The sequence below is a fragment of the Panthera onca genome, chromosome C1 (assembly GCF_046562875.1).
Source record: "Panthera onca isolate mPanOnc1 chromosome C1, mPanOnc1 haplotype 2, whole genome shotgun sequence".
Lineage (NCBI taxonomy): Eukaryota > Metazoa > Chordata > Mammalia > Carnivora > Felidae > Panthera > Panthera onca.
In genome coordinates this window covers 55,126,837-55,148,463 of record NC_138346.1, presented here as the reverse complement: position 1 = coordinate 55,148,463, position 21,627 = coordinate 55,126,837, and the positions used below count along the sequence as shown (strand labels likewise).

The window sequence follows — 21,627 nt, the reverse complement described above, 5'->3', positions numbered from 1 at the left end:
CCATTGCAGCTATTATCTTTAAAGCTATTATATGTAATTACATGTCATTTGAATGTTTGAGTGGCTTTTCCTTGTCACTAGTTAACAGACATTATCACATTATTTTGTAATCCCCATTTTATAAATCAGGAAATGTGTATTTAGAGGGGTGACTTCTCTAACATTACAGAGTGAATCAACAACAGATTCAGTTTCTGGGTCTGGATATGTTGATTACTTAAATAGAACACTGTTACCCATTATACTTACTAGAAAAGTTAATAATTTTATTTGTAACAGAAAATTTTCTAAAATTTATGATCCATTTATTTTCCTTTAGGGTCTAAGTTTAGATAGGGAAAATACTGTGTCAAGAGAAATAAATTTTGAAAAATGACCTGCAGCAATGAAGAATGTTCCCTAAAATGTGAGATCTGTACACCTGAAAGAATGTCTTGGAGTCAGTGACAAGAGAGTGACAGGAAAGGCCTGAGGAAATCTCTATGAGTCATCTCAGTAATACAGAAGGAGAGCGTGACTTATTTTTAGTGCTTATAACACTGGCTAAAATACTGTTGTTCAGGCGAAATTCTAAAGTTTTCTAATATTAACTCCCTGCATTTTAACCTAATATGGGTCCTGATACTAATTTCAGCTAGTCAGTAAAATGTGATATTTTTAAGTTTAGGAAAATGCAAGAAGACATATGTAGATGAGACAAAGATAAACAATATCTATCCACAAATGTATGAATTTGATGGGAGACAGAGGAAGCAACACTCATGAGCCAGGACCATAAAAGCTACAAAAATACAAGAAATAAATGAGATTACTCTGATTACTTAAAAGAAAGAAGAAAAAGAAAGAAAGAAAGAAAGAAAGAAAGAAAGAAAGAAAGAAAGAACATTCTAGAAGACAGGAAGAGCCAAAAGTCAGATGAAGGGATAATGCATATAAATGCATTTCCCAGACTGTGAAATACCTTTCAGAGGTTTAAGCTCCACTTTTTCTGGAACTTCAGGTTTTTCAGGAACTTTCTTCTTTGGAACAGCTTTAAAGAATATGATCTTAATTTTATTATTTGTATATTTAGACTAATCTGAAGCAAATTTTTAAATATGTGCGCTAAGAGTCAAAACCAAGCTTTTCTTACAACGAAATAGCATTAATAACAGCCAACAGCAGCCACCAAAGAACACACAAGACGCGCTTAAACCATGAAAACATTGCCTCTTTACTCTGACCTTGGGTTGTAGGTATAAGTCTGGTGGAGAAAGAAGATAATTTTTGTTCTTTGCAGGAGGAAGAAATATTCCTTTGAGTATAAATTTATATTAAGGGAAGTGTATTAAGTGTGCGTCTTCATGGACTATGAATCAACAGATGTGTAGTCTTAAAAGGAGCCCATTTTCTATGTCTGACTTAAAATACCAGAAGTTACCCCTACTGGTCAAGAGGAGTGAAGAGGGACAAGAATCATTATAAGCAGTATTACTCTGGAATATCCTGGCTTTGTACACGTGTAGGTGAGTATGGGAAAAGTGCTTATCTAAGATTATATGTAGATTATTTTAGGTTGAGAAATCTCATGACACTACAAATAAGACAACACTATATTACAATTAAAAGAATAATATGCTTTTGCCAGTTTATTTCAGCGTTTCAAGATGTTATTTTAAAAATTAAGTAATATTGCATCAGTTCAAAGAAATATCTAAATGCAAAAAGAATGAAGGGAAACTTAACAATGAGAAGAGATGCTGGATATCAAATGTATTCATAATCACTCTTTCTGGCTACACCGAGGACCACTACAGAACACAATTTGGCTTTTATTAAGTTGTGAAAGAAAAAAAAAGTAAGGGAGCAGTGACTTTCTATCATTCATATGCTTTCCTTTGATGGTATATGAGCACATATCAGCTATCAATGCCATAAATATATTATTTAGAGTATGTTTTAAAGCGCGTGAAATTCTTTAAGAACAGAGTTTTAAATTTGTTACTGCAACGTTAAAAATTTCATGCAAAGTTTTCTTATACATCCCAAATGCACAAGATCTCAAAGATATGCATGGCAATCACACTTTGAAACGAGGAAATCCTTTCTCCGTAAGAAAGTTAGTTGGACAGCGCCTGCATCCAGATCGCCAGGATGAAGCTAACCATGATACACTTTCTGTCAGGCATGACCAGACAAAGCACCCAAAGGCAGCAGAAAACACAGGTCTCTATGCAATTCCCACAGCCTGATTGTGTTTGCAAGCACACACTTTTAAAAGTAATACATTTCTTGCAAGCACCATTTCTGATGACTGAAAAGAAGTTTGAAGCAGGTTAATAAAATTTTGGTGTGGTGTTTTATACCTTTAAGTTGGAATATTTTCTCCTTCACATCTTCCTTAGGTGGAGCAGGAGGAGGTACTGCAGGCTTTGGTTTGAGTTTTGGTTTCTCGATAACCTTCTTTTCCGGTTCAGGTTCTTGAAAGAGTATTTCAGGAGTGTTAGTACATGTATATGTTAATTAGCAGGTGTGTAGATAGTATATTCAGTAGAAATTTAAACATACATGAAATAAAAGGTTTTCTTTTTAAGTTCTTATTAGTGTCCAACATAAAACATAAAACAGTATCCCACATAAAACACAAAAACATCAACATTGTGCACAGATGATGAGAAATACAGCAAAGGCACCAATAAAAACAAAGGAAGTATCCGTATATGCCACACTGACATGAGATCAACAGTACAAATGACAAGGATACATATGAGTGAAATGCACACTTAAAAAAGAGTATCTTACATACAGATGCAAAGAGACTTACAGACTAACATAAAACATATATATGTATATGAAGATGAAGTCTATGATGATGAAGATAATCCAAGTAATTGAATACCTTGTATTGGTATTTCTTCTGGCTGTGGTTCAGGTTCAGGTTCTTCAGGCTCAATATACTTTTGAATTTCACGTTCTTTAAAGAATGTTGACAGAAGATATGAGGTTGTAAAGTTCTTCACAGAGACTCATACAAATTTCACACAGTTGCAAAGATTTTAGTCACAAAAACAAAAATATACAATTTGTACAGATTCACTTATATAGAAAAAGAGTTAAGGTTTCTGTTACACTAAAACATTCTATTAACTACTTTATTTGTTGTATGTTGATAGCAAATGAGATGACTTAAAATTTGATATGGGGTTATTGTTTGAGAATCCAATGCAATTATTCCAGTTTTGCTTTGTAAACTATCTTTGGGAATTTACAATTACTGTCAAGAATAAGCAAATTCAAGATTATATTCAAAAGAAGTATAACTATTTGAAAAATGAAGCAAACATATGCTGGAATGCTTCTGTATATAATTTTAAGAAAGAATGTCACCCTATGAATACTGTGTGTGTGTGTGTATGTATACACACACACACACACACACACACATACACACATATATACCTTCAACAGGGGGAGTCACTTTTCTACCAATGGTTATGGATGCTTTTTCTTCATATATTATTTCCTCAGGAGACTCTTCAACTTAAAAAACACAATGTTATATTTTAGACTCAATTCACAAGAGAATCCTGTAACTGCTAAGTTACAACATATCATCTTAGTTAGACTCAATAACATATTCTTCAGATGACCCCAAGATATCAACTTCAGGACATAAGACAGAGAACAGATAAATACATAAGACCCATCTACAACCAAAGCAAGATGAAGACAATTGTCATCTTTCCAAGATTTATAGAGCAGCCATGTACCTTGGACAGGTGGAGCTTCTGGCTCTTCAGGAATAGGAATGGACACTTTCTTTTCTGGGACGATTTCCTTGGGCACTTGAGGCACTTTAAAGACATTGATTTTTTTTTTTTTACTATTAAGAATTTAGAAGATGTGCAAGATTCTGCAAACAGCAGGCAAAGAATACAGGGGAAAGCACTTTATCTTATAAGACACTGTGGGGGAATATGGCTTTTCTGGACATTCCAATTTTATACACGAGTCTTCTCAGCCTTCTTCATTTACTTCTCTTCCTCTGTGTACCCTTAAGTGTCAGTGTTCTCCACTGGTCTAACTCTGAAGCCTTTACAAATCAGCTCTACATTCTTTAAGCAGTCACTCCTGTACCCGCAACTCTTGTGCCTCTCATTTCTAGATCTACATCTCCAGCTCTCTTTCCTAAGCTCCAAATGCATATTTCCACCTTCAGTATTTGAAAAGTGAAAAATATATTCATTATCTTCTAATATTAGTTAGGGACCCAATGAACCTCATGGATATCTAGCTACAATCCTTACAATCATCTTGGGTTCCTCTATTTCCTTAATTATTTTGATAATAGACACCAATTAGATCTCCCATTTCTCTCACTCTTGTTCCATTTCTACCACCACCAATCTTGTCCAACTCTTAATGACCTTAATGAACTGCAGTGGCTCTTTACTATTATCACTGTCTTCCAGTAGCTGGAACTACTGCCAGTTATTTTTCTGAAGCTCAGCTCTTACTAATTGGTACATCTGCTTCAAAGCCTTTGAAGCTTCCTGTTGCCTACAGAATAGAGGACACATCTCATAGGGACATTCAAAGAACTCCAAAATATGACTCTCAGCTTTATATCCAGCCTGTCTTTCAAGATACACCACAACCAATCCATCCTCAAATTGCACAAATTTATTTGACAGCCCTTGAACTTCCTAGACTCTTCTACCTTCTGTGCCTTTTGATAAAATCTTCCCTTTGCCTAGGGGTGCCTGGGTGGCTTAGTCGGTTAAGCGTCTGACTCTGGCTCAGGTCATAATCTCACGGTTCATGGGTTGGAGCCCTGCTGCAGGCTCTGTGCTGACAGCTCAGAGCCTGGAGCCTGTTTTGGATTCTGTGTCTTTCCCCCCACTGCTCTCTCTCTCTGCCCCCGCTCTCTCTCTCTGCCCCTCCCGTCCCATCTCAAAAATAAATAAACGTTAAAAATATTTTTTGAAATCTTCCCTTTGCCTAGAAAACCATTTTCTCAATGACTACAATGTAAAAATCCATCAAAACATAAAATGCTATTTCTTTCATACAGCTTTCCCTGATGCCTCTCTGCCCGAAGTTGATCTCCCTCGCTCTGTGCTTCTGTAACCCCTTATACTCTGTAGTTGTGGTCACTTCCTGTCTCGATAGGAGTTATTGCTGTGCTTTCCTCTCACTGCAGTTAAGGTGCTTGAAGACAGGATCAGATCTTATTTTCTTTTTTTCTAGTACACTGTTTTGTTAGTTATAAGACATTCAACAAAATATGCTCGATTGAGCTGTTCTACACCTTCAATCAGAGGAGGTCTTTTTCTACCACATGGACCACGTCATAGCACCACTGAATCTCCTTATGTTTGTTTTCCTGCTTATCTGTCTCATTTTTTCTCTTTGTCCTCATTACTTTCCCCTTTTTACCTGGGAAAAGTGGTTTTGCAAAAACGGCGGTATGTTTTGCTCTGGGCACTATTACTAAAATGCTCAGATGTGATTCAGAGAAATAGATATTGTTTCTTCACGGTAGGTACCTTTTTCTCGCAGGACTTCTGGTTTTTTGGTAACAGGTACAGGTTCCTTCTTTACTGGAACAAGTTTCTTGGGCACCTCAGGCACTTTGAAGATATTAGTTTTATTTGTAAAAAGATTTTTGGAAACATTTTACATGTTAAGAATAAAGAATCTATAATTAATGGAACGACATTAAAATTACTGAAAACAAAATCAGGACATTCTTGTCCTTAGTTATGCAACAAGGACAGATATCAAATTACTTTAGAAAAATAATATCAATGATGACATGAATACCTTTAGCTGCTGGTATTTCTGGCTTCTTAACAGTTGGAACTTTCTTCACTGGGACAACTTTCTTTGCCATCTCAGGTACTTTAAAGATATTAGTAGCATTTAATAATATAAAATTTCAAGATGCAATATGTACACATTAATTTGATGAGTCTGTCCAACACACCAACATTTAGATAACAGTTACACACAGAATACAACACAATACGTAATAAAGAAAGAGTGTCACATTTAGACAGCACACAGAAAAGAAGCAAATATTGATTTCTTTTACTATAAGTACCTTTAGGAGGTGGAGCTTCTGGTTTCTTGATAACAGGAACTTTCTTCTCTGGAACAACCTTCTTTGGTTCTTCAGGCACTTGAAGGATAATAATTTCTTTTAGAGTCAAATGATTACAACGAAAGGCTTAACGTTAATGAATGAATGAAGAAGATCACACCTATTCCTTTGGTAGGCATATTGTAAAATTCTATAGCTTTTGGTGTGCAAATGACTTCCGGTTTTGCCAATGAAGTCAAATTTCAAATAAGAAGATAGAAGACTGGAATTTTATCTTAAAGAAGATATATAATCGATATAAAAATCAAAGGTTGTATTTTCTTAGACAGTACAGGATCCTGCCTTGTACCTGTTGGTGGTGGCGCTTCTGGTTCCTCCTCTTCCACAACAGGAACTGGTTCCTCCTCTTCCACAACAGGAACTGGCTCTTCCTCTTCCACAACAGGAACTGGCTCTTCCTCTTCAGGAGCAATTTCCTCAGGTTCTTCATAGACTTAAAAAATATAGTTAATTTTAATTCCACGCGTGGAACAATATTCTAAAATGCACAAAGCACTGAACATAAGAACTAGTAACCTTGATTTCTTTCCATGTTTCAATTAATATCTTCTCTCATTTTTGTGAAGATGAAATCTATCTCATTTGCACTGACTTCTGTTTCTATTATCTGAATATTTGAAAAAGCCCTTTTGGTATTTAATGTCATTTATAGTCATCAGTTCTGTCCTCCTTTCTGTGCGTATAGGAGAAATTTTCATATAGCTTATGATGCCTATGATGCCCTATGTAGATGTTTCTGATTGATAACCCAAATCAGAGCTAATTAAGAATAATTAAGACAAATAACTAAAGGATAGAAAATGACCAAGAGATACTAGATTAGAAAAAAAGGAACAAGGCTTAAATTAGCAATTGTCATGAGTGGCAAGCTCATTAATGGTCTTACGTGTACCTTCTGGAGGAGGAGACTCTACTCTCTCAGGAACAGGAATGGCTGGTTCCTCTTCTAAGACAGGTTTCTTTGGTACCTCTGGCACTTTAAAGATATTAGTTAATTTTACTTCTAGGTAGTTGAGAAGTACAGTACATGGAATTTATACCACCTCTAGTTCATATCTAGGTCAAATAACCCAGAGACAAATCCAAGAACAAAATTTACAAGGCCAGTAATTTGTTCTGAGATCCACACAAAGCAGGGAGGAAAAGAGTGGCCTATTAAGATTAACAAAAACTCTTCCAATGCTCAGAATAGATGCGTCAATTCTTTTTTTTAAACAATGGTGTTATTTAAGAACATTTAAACCCTAAAAACCCAGAACGGCAGGTTTGTAATTATGAATATTAGGTTTGACAAACAACAGGGTTTACTATAATAAGTGACTTTTAAAACAAAGAGCGAGTGTTTTCTGCAGAGTCTCATTAGTGACATGTACCTTTGGGTGGTGGGACTTCCGGCTTCTTGGGAACAGCAACTTTCTTTTCTGGAACAACTTCTTTTGGAACTTCGGGCACTTTAAAGATATTAGTATTTTAACATTAGGAAGAGTCACTAGTAAACATTCATCACATTTACATAGAACAAAATACTTTTTAAGAGTTCGAGGTTTTTATCCTCCATCAAATGGTAGACATGTACCTTTGGCAGGTGGGACTTCTGGTTTTTTGGGAACCACTAGAGGCACCTTCTTTTCAGGAACAACTTCCTTGGGTACCTTGGGCACTTTAAAAGATATTAGTCATTTTTAGCTCATAATTTCAATGACATATGGAAACCATTAAGTATAGCAGTGGAACCCAACACTTTAAAGACAGACATTTTTCTGTAGGAGGTTAGTGGCAATGAGAAATACCTTTCACTGGTGGTGGTTCAGGTTTTTTGGCAACGACAGCAGGTGGTTTCTTTTCTGGGACAGGTTTCTTGGGTGGCACTGTCACTAAAGATATTAGAATTTATTTTTTAGACTCAGTGAAGATAGATGAGAAATGACACAAAAGCTCAAAATGTCCAGCATCTTCAGGGCGAGAGGGGTGGAAAATTGGCTAAGGCAACCTAGCTGGCCAAGTACCTTTTGGGGGAGCGGCAGGCTCTGGCTCTTCCACAACTTCAGCTGGAGGCTCTTCCAGGGCAATTTCCTCAGGCTCCTCGTACACTTTAAAGACACAAGCTCATTTTAATGCAAGAATTGACTAAAGCATATGAATTGTTTTACAAAAAGATTTTTACAACACTAAGAAAACAGTGTTCTTTAAAAAAATACATACATACATATATACACATGTGTATAAATGATATATGTAAATATATACACGTGTGTATATATTTATATATATAGGTTTTGACAGTTTCATTATTACCTGCAGGAGGTGGACTTTCTGGTTTTGGAGGAATAACTTCAGGCACCTTCTTTTCCGGAACAGCTGCCTTCGGCACCTCGGGTACTTTAAAGATATTAGCATTTTCATGATTAGACAGAGTAGAGACAAGTGGACAGTATCAAACACAGTGGCATGGGGGTGACTACCTTTGGCTGGTGGGACTTCAGGCTTTTTAGGAGGTGCTACAGCCACTTTCTTTTCAGGGACAACTTCTTTGGGAGCCTCGGGCACTTAAAAGATATTAGCAAAATTACATTTAGTTGTTTATGAAGACCATTGGAACAAGATATTTTCAAGAGCAGAAGAGTGGTGTCTTTATAAGCCCAAGGTTGGTGACAAGTACCTTTAACAGGTGGTGGGACTTCGGGCTTTTTAGGAGGCGCCACAACCACTTTCTTTTCAGGGACCACTTCTTTGGGAGCCTCAGGCACTTAAAAGATATTAGCAAAATTTCACTTAGTTGTTTATGAAGACCATTGGAACAAGATATTTTCAAGAGCAGAAGAGTGGTGTCTTTATAAGCCTAAGATCGGTGACAAGTACCTTTAACAGGTGGTGGGACTTCGGGCTTTTTAGGAGGCGCCACAACCACTTTCTTTTCAGGGACCACTTCTTTGGGAGCCTCGGGCACTTAAAAGATATTAGCAAAATTACATTTAGTTGTTTATGAAGACCATTGGAACAAGATATTTTCAAGAGCAGAAGAGTGGTGTCTTTATAAGCCTAAGATCGGTGACAAGTACCTTTAACAGGTGGTGGGACTTCGGGCTTTTTAGGAGGCGCCACAACCACTTTCTTTTCAGGGACAACTTCTTTGGGAGCCTCGGGCACTTAAAAGATATTAGCAAAATTTCACTTAGTTGTTTATGAAGACCATTGGAACAAGATATTTTCAAGAGCAGAAGAGTGGTGTCTTTATAAGCCCAAGGTTGGTGACAAGTACCTTTAACAGGTGGTGGGATTTCAGGCTTTTCAGGAGGCGCCACGACCACTTTCTTTTCAGGGACAACTTCTTTGGGAGCCTCGGGCACTTAAAAGATATTAGCAAAATTTCACTTAGTTGTTTATGAAGACCATTGGAACAAGATATTTTCAAGAGCAGAAGAGTGGTGTCTTTATAAGCCCAAGGTTGGTGACAAGTACCTTTAACAGGTGGTGGGACTTCAGGCTTTTCAGGAGGCGCCACAACCACTTTCTTTTCAGGGACAACTTCTTTGGGAGCCTCAGGCACTTAAAAGATATTAGCAAAATTACATTTAGTTGTTATGAAGACCATTGGAACAAGATATTTTCAAGAGCAGAAGAGTGATGCCTAAGGTCGGTGACAAATACCTTTAACAGGTGGTGGGACTTCAGGCTTTTTAGGAGGCACCACAACCACTTTCTTTTCAGGGACAACTTCTTTGGGAGCCTCAGGCACTTAATAGATATTAGCAAAATTACAATTAGTTGTTATGAAGACCATTGGAACAAGATATTTTCAAGAGCAGAAGAGTGATGCCTAAGGTCGGTGACAAATACCTTCAACAGGTGGTGGGACTTCAGGCTTTTTAGGAGGCACCACTGGTGCTTTCTTTTCAGGGACAATTTCCTGAGGAACTTCAGGCACTTAAAAGATATTAGTAAAATTACATTTAGTTGTTTATGAAGACCATTGGAACAAGATATTTTCAAGAGCAGAAGAGTGGTGTCTTTATAAGCCTAAGGTTGGTGACAAGTACCTTTAACAGGTGGTGGGACTTCGGCCTTTTTAGGAGGCACTACTGGTGCTTTCTTTTCAGGAACAATTTCTTGAGGAACTTCAGGCACTTAGAAGATATTAGTAAAATTACAATTAGGAGTTATGAAGACCACTGGAATAAGATATTTTTAAGAGCGGAAGAGTTGGTCTTTTTAAGCCTAAGGTTGGTGACAAATACCTTTAACAGGTGGGATTTCGGGCTTTTTAGGAGGCGTCACAGCCACTTTCTTTTCAGGGACAACTTCTTTGGGAGCCTCGGGCACTTAAGAGATATTAGTAAAAATTACCCTTAGGAGTTATGAGACTGCTAAAACAAAATATTTTCAAAAGCAGAAGGGTTATATCTTCTGAAGTCTAAGGTGAGTGACAAGTACCTGGAACAGGTGCAACTTCCAGCTTTTTAGGAGGCACCACTGGTGCTTTCTTTTCAGGGACAACTTCTTGAAGAGCTTCAGGCACTTAAAAGATATTAGTAGTTTTACATTTAGATTAATGAAGACAGTGGACTAAAAATATTTCCAAGAGTAGGACAGGTATTTTTTCTGTAGATAAGGATAGGAGTGAAAAATACCTGAAACCGGTGGGGCTTCTGGTTTTTTGGGTGGTACTCTGAGGAATTTCTGTTCTGGAACAACTTCTTGAGGAACTTCAGGCACTTGAAAGATATTAGTAGTATTAAACGAGTAGTTAATGATGAGCTATAGGCTAAAATTATTCTCAAGAATAGAAGAGATATTTCTTCTTCCTAATAAAGTCAGGGCTAATATGTACCTGTGACAGGTGGGGCGTCTGGTTTTTTGGGTGGTGCCCTGGGAATTATCTTTTCTGGGACAACTTCTTGAGCAACTTCAGGAACTTAAAAGATATTAGAATGTTTAGAATTTATGAATGATGAAGGCCTATATTACAATGATTGTGAAAAATACAAGACAATAGTTTTTCTTCTTAACAGGGCAGTGGGAATAAATACCTTCAGCAGGTGGGGCTTCTGGTTTTTTGGGTACAACCACAGATATTTTCTTTTCAGGTAAAACTTCTTTAGGAGCTTCGAAAGCTTTGAAGATATTAGTATCTTTTAGTAAGAGATTATAAAAGTGGAATACCGACAACACATTTATCCAAGCAAAGACAATTCATGGACTGGCAGACATGTCTATACACACTTTTCCCAGCCCCCTGGAATAGGTGACCAACAACATGGAAGGATAAATACCTTTAGCAGGTGGAGCTTCTGGCTTTTTAGGAGGAGCCACAGGTACTTTCTTCTCAGGGATGACTTTCTTTGGCGGCACCTCAGGCACTTCAAAGATATTGGTAATTTGTGTTTAGAAAAGATGAAAAAAATTGGTGACTGTACCATGTAATTATACACTAAGATATTTTGGTTAACTCCTGACTTTATTTTCCTTAGAATTATATCACCTTTATGCTGTGGTATTTACATATATAATTTTCTAGCTAAAATTATAGTTGTTTTCTTTTCCTAGTATGTATAGCTTTGACATTACCTGCAGGGGGTGGACTTTCCGGTTTGGGAGGAATAACTTCAGGCACCTTCTTTTCCGGAACAGCTGCCTTCGGCACCTCGGGTACTTTAAAGATATTAGTATTTTCATGATTAGACAGAGTAGAGAAAAAAATGGACAGTATCAAATACAGTGGCATGGGGGTGACTACCTTTGGCTGGTGGGACTTCAGGCTTTTTAGGAGGTGCTACAGCCACTTTCTTTTCAGGAACAACTTCTTTGGGAGCCTCAGGCACTTAAAAATATTAGCAAAATTACAATCAGTTGTTATGAAGACCATTGGAACAAGATATTTTCAAGAGCAAAAGAGTGATATGTCTTTATAAGCCTAAGATCGGTGACAAGTACCTTTAACAGGTGGTGGGACTTCGGGCTTTTTAGGAGGCGCCACAACCACTTTCTTTTCAGGGACAACTTCTTTGGGAGCCTCGGGCACTTAAAAGATATTAGCAAAATTTCACTTAGGAGTTATGAAGACCAATGGAACAAGATATTTTCAAGAGCAGAAGAGTGATGTCTTTACAAGCCTAAGGCCAGTGACAAATACCTTTGACAGGTGGGACTTCGGGCTTTTTAGGAGGCACCACTGGTGCTTTCTTTTCAGGGACAATTTCTTGAGGAACTTCGGGCACTTAAAAGATATTAGTAAAATTACATGTAGGCATTGTGAGACCGCTAGAACAAAATATTTCCAAGAACAGAAGAGTTGTATCTTTTTAAACCTAAGGTTAGTGACAACTACCTTTAACAGATGGGACTTTGGGCTTTTTAGGAGGCGCCACAGCCATTTTCTTTTCAGGGACAACTTCTTTGGGAGCCTCTGGTACTTTGAAGATATTAGTAAATTTACATGTGAGTCACAAGAATCAACACAGACAAGAACTTTCAAGTCCAGTAACTTTCAACTTCCATTGCCCTCCCTACCCCACCTTAAAGAGTGGTTTAGAATGTACCTTTGACAGGTACGACTTCAGGCTTTTGGGGAGGATACACTTTCTTTTCTGGGACAACTTCTTTGGGAGCCTCTGGCACTTTAAAGATATTAATATTTTTACATTTAGGAGTTATAAGAATCAGGACAAACAGGAAACACATTTACACAGGAAAAGACATTTTCCCAAAATTCTAAGCTTCTAGCAACATATACCTTCATCACGAAGAACTTCAGGCTTTTTGTGAGGAACCACATATGTTTTCTCTTCAGGAACAATTTCTTGGGGAGCTTCCCGTACTTTAAGAAATTAGTATTTTAATATTTAGTGTTATGAAGATCACTAGGAACAGCAAAATATTTTCAAGACTACAAGAGCTATTTCTTCTTCAGCTTGAGGGCATGGTAATTTGTACCTTTAACTGAAGGAGGTTCTCTTTTTTTGGAAGGGACTCTCTTTGCAGGAACAGCTTCTTGAGGAGCTTCAGGCACTTTAAAGATATTAGTATTTCACATTTAAAGATTTAAAATTGTTAGTGAAAACAGTAACCACAATAAGTTAGCAAATGTAGTTTTCTAGAAGTCTCTTCTTTGCCTGTCCATTCTTGAGAAGAGGCCTTCCCTAGCACCTGGCATAGTTCCTGTGACACTGTGGACCCTCCTCACTAAGTATTTGTTGAATGAATACTCCTAGTAGAAGAGGTTTCTGTTTTAATAGGAACACCTGCAAATATTTGCTTCTGAGAGGGAACTTTGGGCGCAGCTTCAGATGCTTGAAAGATATTTGTATTTTTATGTTTATGTGTTACGAAGGACATTAGAAAAACATGGTTTTAGGAGCTGAGGACATTTCATCTCTTCTTCAGAATCTGTTCACAGGTATCACATACCTTTTACAGGCAGAGATTCTGGCTCTTTAGGAACATCTTCAGATACTTGCATCTCAGGAGCAACTTCTTCCATAGCTTCTGGTGCTTTGAAGATATTAGTATCATACTTAGAGGTTAAGGGATCAGTGAAGACACTAGTTAACTGACATTAGACATGAACTGAACCAAAGTGATATTTCTGGTTACATGGGTGCTTCTTTTAAAAGGTGGATGAGGTATAAAGTTTTGAAGAAAGGAATCAAGTCTTAATTGTCTTTGTTCATTATTTCCCAGCTCCCTACCACCATATACACCATTGACATTTATGAAATGAATGAAGGCAGGAATGATAGAATGAATGATACCTTTACTGGAAGGTGTTTCAATTTCAGGGGGAGCAGCCTTGGGTGTTTTCTTTACAGGGACAGCTTCTTGAAGTGATTCAGCCACTTTAAAGATATTAATGCATCATACTTTAGAGTGATGAAGAGTTTTATTCCTAACTCAACCTACAGGAACACCCCAGACTGGGGGCCCTCCCTGCTCCCCACATTGGATTTTTTAACGATGGTAAGAATACATACTTATTAGGAGCTGTTTTCTTGGTCACCTCAGGTACTGTCAATGTTAGTAATTTAATTTCTTGGAATGGTAGATGTATAGAAAATTAGATCATGGAAAATTAGCTTCAAGTGAGAAAAATTGATTTTGTATAACTAATGATGTACATTTATATATTAATTTGAGGAGAACAAAACAGTTTCTTTCTTATCTGGATTGGCCTCATTTTGTACCCCTACTTTAGGCACTTTAGAAAGGTGTTTGTTTTTCAAGCATGGGAGACAGGAGAATGACCTAAAGATCTAGACTGAAAAAATCAGGTCAAAGTGTTCAGATATTCTTTAAAGTACAGAATATCATGGATATTATAAAGAAACTGTTATGCTGGATGTCTTAAAACTTTCTCATATTTTGATTTATTTAAAACACTCAAAATGGAAAAATGTAGAACTCGTTAAAAATAAAAGACAATGAGAGGAGCAACTAAGTATTCAGTACAGAATTCCAACTTTAACTAGTTTTAACTGCCTTGGTTTTAGAAGGCTCTCAAGTGGAGAGGGTATTACAGGAAGAACTGCTGCTCAAAGTCATTGAACTTCATATTTTATTGTCTTTAAGTCATGGTTTTCCAAAAATATTTCTGTACTTAAGTCTTATGGGAAAATAATTATTTCAAATTAATATGCCTATTTTTAGTAGTAAGTTTATCTTAATAGAAGAGCAACTCTATTAAGCAGTTATATTCTGCGATTTCAACCCCATGGAGAGTTGAATTGCTGATTTATAGTCTACAGCCAAACACCTCTGTCATTTGATGGCACTGATGTCTGCTTTAAAGGGGGAGCTAAACCAATTCAATCTAGTTTCAGGGATATAAATATTTTAAGTGGTCTTGTGTAGATTTTTTCCAGCTATTCTGATTTTTTTCTTTTTTGGGAAACAATAATAGTATTAGTAATCCTACTGAAGAATCTATCTGGGTCTCATATAACATTATATGTATTCATATACTCCCTGAAGGCCTCAGAGGTTAAACTTTATAACCCACGTATCTTCCATTTAGATAAGTTAAAGATCTTTCCTCCTCTATTTTCTCTTGAATAACTCCTGGGAACATGTGTATACCCAAGTCGAGCTTCTGCTTCGGGGCTCCCACTTCTCTGAAATGGTAGCATTTGGAGCTTTCAAGATATAAGTATATTTGCATGGGTTAAGTACAACTACAATCATGAGATATGAAAGTTGACTTTCTTCTGGCTTGTACCTTTTGGTGGTGGTGTTTTTCTTCTTTTAGCAACAGGAGCTTGCCGCTCTGGAAGACCTTCCTTGGAGACTTCCAACTCTTTAAAGATATTAGTATTTTTTAGTTGAGAAAAAGGCAAAGACACGAAGACACAACATATTAAGAAAGTTACATGTGTTAACAGATATTATAACTTTAAGTTAGAAATTTAATTTTTGTTCTAATTGTTTATCCTTGTACATTGTATGAGTGGGACTCTTGGGCGGCGGGGGGAGGCAAGTCATATAAAGTTCCTTGTCTTGGGTACATTGGATGCCCTAAAGATATTAGTATTTTAGCGTTAGAGGTTCTGAGAACCTACACAAAACACTAAACGTATCTTTCAGAGTGAAGAAGAAAGATTTTCTTATTTAGATTTTCATAACTAAGAATTATACCTTGAGTTGGAGGATGCTCTGGAATTTGGGGAACAGCCTCAGGTAACTCCACCTCCAGAAAAACTTCTCTGGTTGTATCAGGCTCTTTAAAGATATTAGTAGGTTTACACTTAGAAGTTGTAAAAACAGTAAATTATATAACACACAATTTTTGAGTCTTGAATCCAAAGTTATTCATCCAAGTTCGAGGTTGTTGAAATGTACCTTTAGTTGCTGGTGTTTCTCTCTTTTTAGGAATAGTCACATATATTTTGTCCTCTGGAACAACTTTCTTGGGTGGCTCAGGCACTTAAAAGATATGAGTATAGTTATATTTATAAACAGTGAAGGAAAAGATTCAGCTTTTAAAATGAGCTAAAAAATAAATTTTCTTCAGACCAGATCATTGGTGTTATATACCTTTTGCTATTTTGGTTTTTGTCTTTTGAGGACGAGTCACAAGTACTTTTTCTTCTGAGGTGGATTCTTCAGACACTTCATAAACTTTAAAGATATTAGTATTTATACAATTAAGGGAATTTCAAGTCAATGACAAACAGTATTAAGAAAACATAATACACAATACACGCTCATCACCCAAGTTACCAGTAGTACATAGACACAAACTAATGACAATAACACATTGGCTAATTTCCAGTTTTATCATATAGAACCCTCATTTATGATGATGATAAAATTGAGGAATTCCCTGGTCAGGGGCTATATAATTCTACTTTGCAGAAAGTTACTGGTAAAACTGTCCTGTTGCTCTTGGTTTTGTTCATAAAGAACAGGGTTGATATTGAGTTGCACATTAAGAATTCTCTTATGTTATATTTGGGCTACTGGAAATTCATATAAGTCCTTTCCTTTTCCAGAAACGTAGTTGGCTATAATCTCAAACCACATCTGGCTTATGGCTGTGTAGTTTAATAACCACTTAGGGATTGGAAGCAGAAAAGAAAAAGAAAAATAATTAAATCTTTGGAAATAAGGCAAATGAAGAAAATAAAAGATTTCTCCAGCTTTTAGAAAGGAAGACTGGCTGATGACAATAATGAAACTCAAGCATAGAAAAGGTATTCAAAGAAGGGAGTCATCATATATTTTTATCCCAACCTAGTATTAAAGACAAAAAAAAAATGGGTTTAAGCAGGGAATTTTTAGATTAAACTAAATGAAAGAATATCAGAACTATTGGCATTTTTTGGATTGAAATAAATGGAAGAGTATCTTGACTCCTAGCAATTTTACTATTCAGATTATTGAATAGTATTCTATTCAGAGTATTTTATTATTCATATTTTACTCCTCAAATTATTTAATCATAATTTTGCATAAGACCAAAAAAAAATGGCTTGAGAATTCTTTTGATGTTGTAATGGCCTTATAAATCTATGGTTTGATTGGAGCAGTATTGCCAAAATATTTCCAATGATGGCTGGGAAGAGTAGAAAAATAATAATGGGGCATTTTGAATCTATAAAGTCCAATTAAAATATTATTATGAAGTTAAAGTAAGTTACTTCATGGCCTGAGAAAATAAAATGCTTTTGAGCTGAAAATATTTGTACACAGAGCAGAACAAGACAAGACAGTGACAAATACAACAAGGTAAATGGCTTTTCTAAATTTGGGCAACGTTACAGGTAAAGGACTATTTTTTTTAAATTGGTGAGGAGATATACCTTGTCTGAGCAAGTAAACTTTCAAATGATTTAATTTTGGCCAAATATTTTTTGGCATGTTAGGCTTTTATAAGGTATTAGTATATTTATTTTTAAAAGCTGTGAAGACAAACACAACTGAAACCAAAGAGAAGCACCGATTTTTCTACACTCACTGTACGTCGTTGTGTCTTCAGAAAGAACTGTAGCTGATTTTTCTTCGTGAATACTTTTCTTAGGCACCTCAGGAACTTTAAAGATATTAGTATATTAATTGTGATAAATAACAAATATGCAAAGAATATAAAGAAGCCAAATACAAGAATTTAACATCACACACATTCATTTTAAACTATGAATAACTAAACAAAGAATCATTTCATGTTGTGATTAGTATCAGTGTATACCTTTAGCTGGTGGAACTTCAGGCTTTCTAGGAACAGCTTCATGAACCTTTTCTTCTGGAACAATTTTCTTGGGTACTTCAGGTGCTTTAAAGATATTTGTTTATTTTATTTTTAAAAATATCATAATTGGGTCTAAAATATCAAGATAAAGAGGGGGATCTAACAAGAACACCAAGAATTCCAAAATCGTAAGCCAACTAAATACACAGTGCGTCTCTCTAGATTGCCTTGTTGATGAGTTCTTGATTTGTCATATTAAAAATACTTTGCCCTTGGGGTATAGCATCATTTTCTGTTGTTATTTGGAATGTTTGTTTCCAGAGCTTCCTGACAATAGTTCCAAAATAAATTATTTTTGAAAAGAAGTTGAGGGGGTCAATATCACTTAATTATCGCTTAAGAAGAGGATCAAACAAAAACAATAACAATGTTTAGGCATATGCCTTCGTTTCCAGAAGGTCATCACAAAGGGAAGACTATGTTTTAGAACATAAACTGCAGTTTACATAATTCAGCTATATTGTGGCATTGAGGGGAGAATGATCTCTCTTTCTCTCTGCTCCACAGTAAGTGAATAAAAGGGGGTTTTATATTAGTGGTGAAATCAGCAAAGGCTGGTACCTTTAGCTGGTGGAAATTTGGGCTCTTCAGGAACACGTACTTTTTCTTCCACCACAATTTTCTTGGGCACTTCAGGTACTTTAAAGATAGCAGTAATAGTTTCTTTTACTTTTAAACATTCATAAAGATTTGTAACAAGCAGAACATAAGAAAAACATAAACACAAAACATGACATAGTCACAATATAAAACAGTTTCACTTTATCACATACATTACTGTACTTAAAATGAGTTGAATTTTGATAACAAACATGACAACAGAGATCCAGAAGAATTTCCCGTGTTAGAATCCGTTAAGAATTTGACAAGAAAAATTAACAAGACACTGTCAGCTGGTGCTACTTCTGCTTGTCTTGATGGAATAATCGATACTTTCTCTCAAATGATAACGTTCTTAAATGATTCAGGGACTTTAAAGATAGAAATATATATTATTTATCAGGTGTTTTTTTTTTTTTTATTTCTGTTGTAAAACTCAAGAGGTTTACAAGAATGAACAAAGCAGGGACATTAAACACACGGTCACTATGTATTTATTATTACTAAGTTATTAAAACTAATGATTAATAGGAAAACATGGATTTATCAAAAGGCATATTAGTGAATATATAATTCAATAGTACCAAAGAAGGAAACCTGGGTTTACTATCTGGTTGATAAGGATATTTGCTTTATTTTTTTAGGTATAACAACAGTGGCTTTCTCTCTTGGTAGAACTTCCTTTGGACCCTCAACCATTTTAAAGATAATAGTTTGTCTTAGAAATTCCAAAAACACAAAACACAGAAGAAAAACATCAAGAACACAAACTTATAATGCAATCAAGGTGCTACTGTACATATAATTAGGTAAGTAGTTTTTCACCAATGAAATACCTTTAGCTGGTGGCTCTTTTCGAGGAACAACTTTAGTGGGTGGTTTTTTTGGAGGAATGATTTTCTCAGATATCTCAGGCCCTTCAAAGATATTAGTGTTTTGATTTAGAATGAGTTCTTAAAGTATTAGGGAGTGCTACTAATAAAGTTAGTCCAATGAGGGCTCATAAATGCTTTATCTATTTTTTTTTTGAATTTGCATCACACCTCCAAAAGGGATGTGACTTTGCTAGATTTCATCTATATTGTAGATTTTCTATGTATACTAAGCACACATGCACACCATACACATATTCCTTCACATTACACATATATTAATTCGTTCAAGATCTGGAGTGGTATTGAAGAGAATTTATTTGTATCATGGTTTCTCCTCGAAAAATACCAATGCTTCGTTTACTTCCTTAATGTTATTTCTCTAATGAAAATATTATAAAATGGCAGAAGCTTTTGATAAGCAGTGATCAGTTTGTGAACAGTTGACTCATGATAACAAAGCAATGGTTGTATTGCCTCACATGTAAATTCTTCAGTGAACTGAGGAGCTTCTTTTTCACTCAACTGATAACCTTGGTCAGATATTTTGGTACCTGTAACAATCATTCTTATGTTTGTAAGAATTTTGTACAAACAAAGAATTTTGTTTGCAACAGTCATTCTTAGCTAGATTCAAAAAAGAATCTACAAATTCATATAGTGAGCTCCTTAGATAAGTAGATATCAAATACTATTATTTTGCCTGCTAAATTATATTCTGTGTGGTTAATCTCTACTCCATATTAATCTTTGTATCAAATAGTTGAAGCTCATGCTTAAAGCATTCAATGATTTTAACTTGGAAAGTAAGTGGGTTTCTAGTGTTCCAAACTGAACATGAAATACACTTAAAAAAAAGTGAGTTAGAGCAAGATATAACAATTTGTAGTATCTACAGAATTCTCCTATACCTTTAGGTGGAGCTTTGGGTTTTTCATATACTTCCACTTCTTCAGCCTCTAAAACTTCTATTACTCTATGGACCTCTTCAGCTTTGTGTACTTCTTCAATTCTGGGTTGTTCTACTTTAACGAATTCTTCTACTTCATGGAATTCTTCTTCTTCAAAATATTCTTTAACTTCATGGAACTCTTCTTCCTCAAGATATTCTACTGGTGTCTCCACTACTTCTAATTCTGTTCTTTCTTTTACTACTTCCTCTTTGTGGAAGGCAACTGATATTTTTTCTTCAAGGACAGTCCTCCCTGAAAGAGCATCTAGTTTAAGAAATTTGTCTTTTTTTTTTAAAAAACACAAGAGAAATGAAAATGTAAATTCAAAATACAGAATAAAAACAACTGAAATAAAAAAAAAGCTTTCATGCAACAATAAGTGAAGATCAAAGATCTTTCCGAAAATACCTTTAGCTGGGGGAATAGCTTCTTTTTTAGGCACAGGGACTCTCTTTTCTGCAATTTTCTTTTCTGGGACTTTCTTTTGTACTTCAGGCACTTTAAAGATATAGTTTTAATATTTAGGACTGTTAAGAGCAAATTTTCATAGACAAAAGACATCAAAACAGTCAAGACACAGAGACATAATACATAAGAATCTTTTTTTGAATTAAAAAAAAATCTATTCTTTTTAAGTAGGTTTCATGCCCAGCGTGGGGCTTGAACTCATGACCCCCAAGATCAAGAGTGGATTGAAACAGCCAGGCACCCCAAACATAAAAATCTTAATGAGAATATATTAACAGGAAGTTTAGGTTTATAAGAGAATATGTACCTTTGGCTGGAGGTGGCTCTTTTTTCTGAACAGGAACAGGTACTTTCTCCTCAGGAACCTTCTTTGGCACTTTAAAGATATTAGGCATTTCGGTTAGCTGACAATACTCAATAATAAACATGACATAAAAACAGCAAAAACAACATCTTTAATAATCAAAGTTTAAGAAGACACTCCGTACTACTGGCCACCAGTTTTATAGGCAATAGAGTTATCTTTCCAAATCCCTTATTTGTGCTAACCAAACCTTAGAGGACGTGTCCACAAGAACCTGTGCTGGTTTGTTTGTTTGTTTGTTTATTTATTTATTTATTTATTTATTTATTTATTTAATAGCAGGAGTTACCAATATTGGACCTATTTTTAATGTGACAAAGACTTCTACAATTTTTAATTTGACAGAGACTTTTTTGAAGTGATTACCATAATGGAGTACTTAAGCCTTGACACAGGCGCCCTTTCTGCTGATAGTATTACATCTGCTGGCGATGCCTACTGTGATAGGGACAGCGTAAGCTCATCGTCTAAGAGCTTTCCTGAAGCAG

At 35.7% G+C, this 21,627-nt stretch overlaps 1 protein-coding gene across 1 annotated transcript in view; it reads right to left on the bottom strand.

Annotated features, from left to right (window-relative positions):
- TTN (titin) overlaps window positions 1-21,627 on the bottom strand; it is a 276,115-nt gene that overhangs the window by 119,595 nt on the left and 134,893 nt on the right. The window contains exons 151-176 of the mRNA XM_078451133.2: window positions 21,083-21,151; window positions 20,716-20,805; window positions 20,266-20,559; window positions 19,319-19,399; window positions 18,444-18,521; window positions 12,276-12,359; window positions 12,077-12,163; window positions 11,880-11,963; window positions 11,711-11,794; window positions 11,416-11,502; window positions 11,173-11,256; window positions 10,974-11,057; window positions 10,774-10,857; window positions 10,577-10,660; window positions 10,381-10,464; window positions 8,608-8,691; window positions 8,441-8,524; window positions 8,152-8,235; window positions 7,936-8,019; window positions 7,722-7,805; window positions 7,519-7,596; window positions 7,038-7,121; window positions 6,435-6,578; window positions 6,086-6,163; window positions 2,346-2,459; window positions 962-1,030 (exon numbers count right to left, since the gene is read on the bottom strand). Of these exons, the coding sequence (XP_078307259.2) occupies window positions 962-1,030; window positions 2,346-2,459; window positions 6,086-6,163; window positions 6,435-6,578; window positions 7,038-7,121; window positions 7,519-7,596; window positions 7,722-7,805; window positions 7,936-8,019; window positions 8,152-8,235; window positions 8,441-8,524; window positions 8,608-8,691; window positions 10,381-10,464; window positions 10,577-10,660; window positions 10,774-10,857; window positions 10,974-11,057; window positions 11,173-11,256; window positions 11,416-11,502; window positions 11,711-11,794; window positions 11,880-11,963; window positions 12,077-12,163; window positions 12,276-12,359; window positions 18,444-18,521; window positions 19,319-19,399; window positions 20,266-20,559; window positions 20,716-20,805; window positions 21,083-21,151 (2,445 nt within the window). The remainder of the gene's footprint in view (window positions 1-961; window positions 1,031-2,345; window positions 2,460-6,085; window positions 6,164-6,434; window positions 6,579-7,037; window positions 7,122-7,518; window positions 7,597-7,721; window positions 7,806-7,935; window positions 8,020-8,151; window positions 8,236-8,440; window positions 8,525-8,607; window positions 8,692-10,380; window positions 10,465-10,576; window positions 10,661-10,773; window positions 10,858-10,973; window positions 11,058-11,172; window positions 11,257-11,415; window positions 11,503-11,710; window positions 11,795-11,879; window positions 11,964-12,076; window positions 12,164-12,275; window positions 12,360-18,443; window positions 18,522-19,318; window positions 19,400-20,265; window positions 20,560-20,715; window positions 20,806-21,082; window positions 21,152-21,627) is intronic.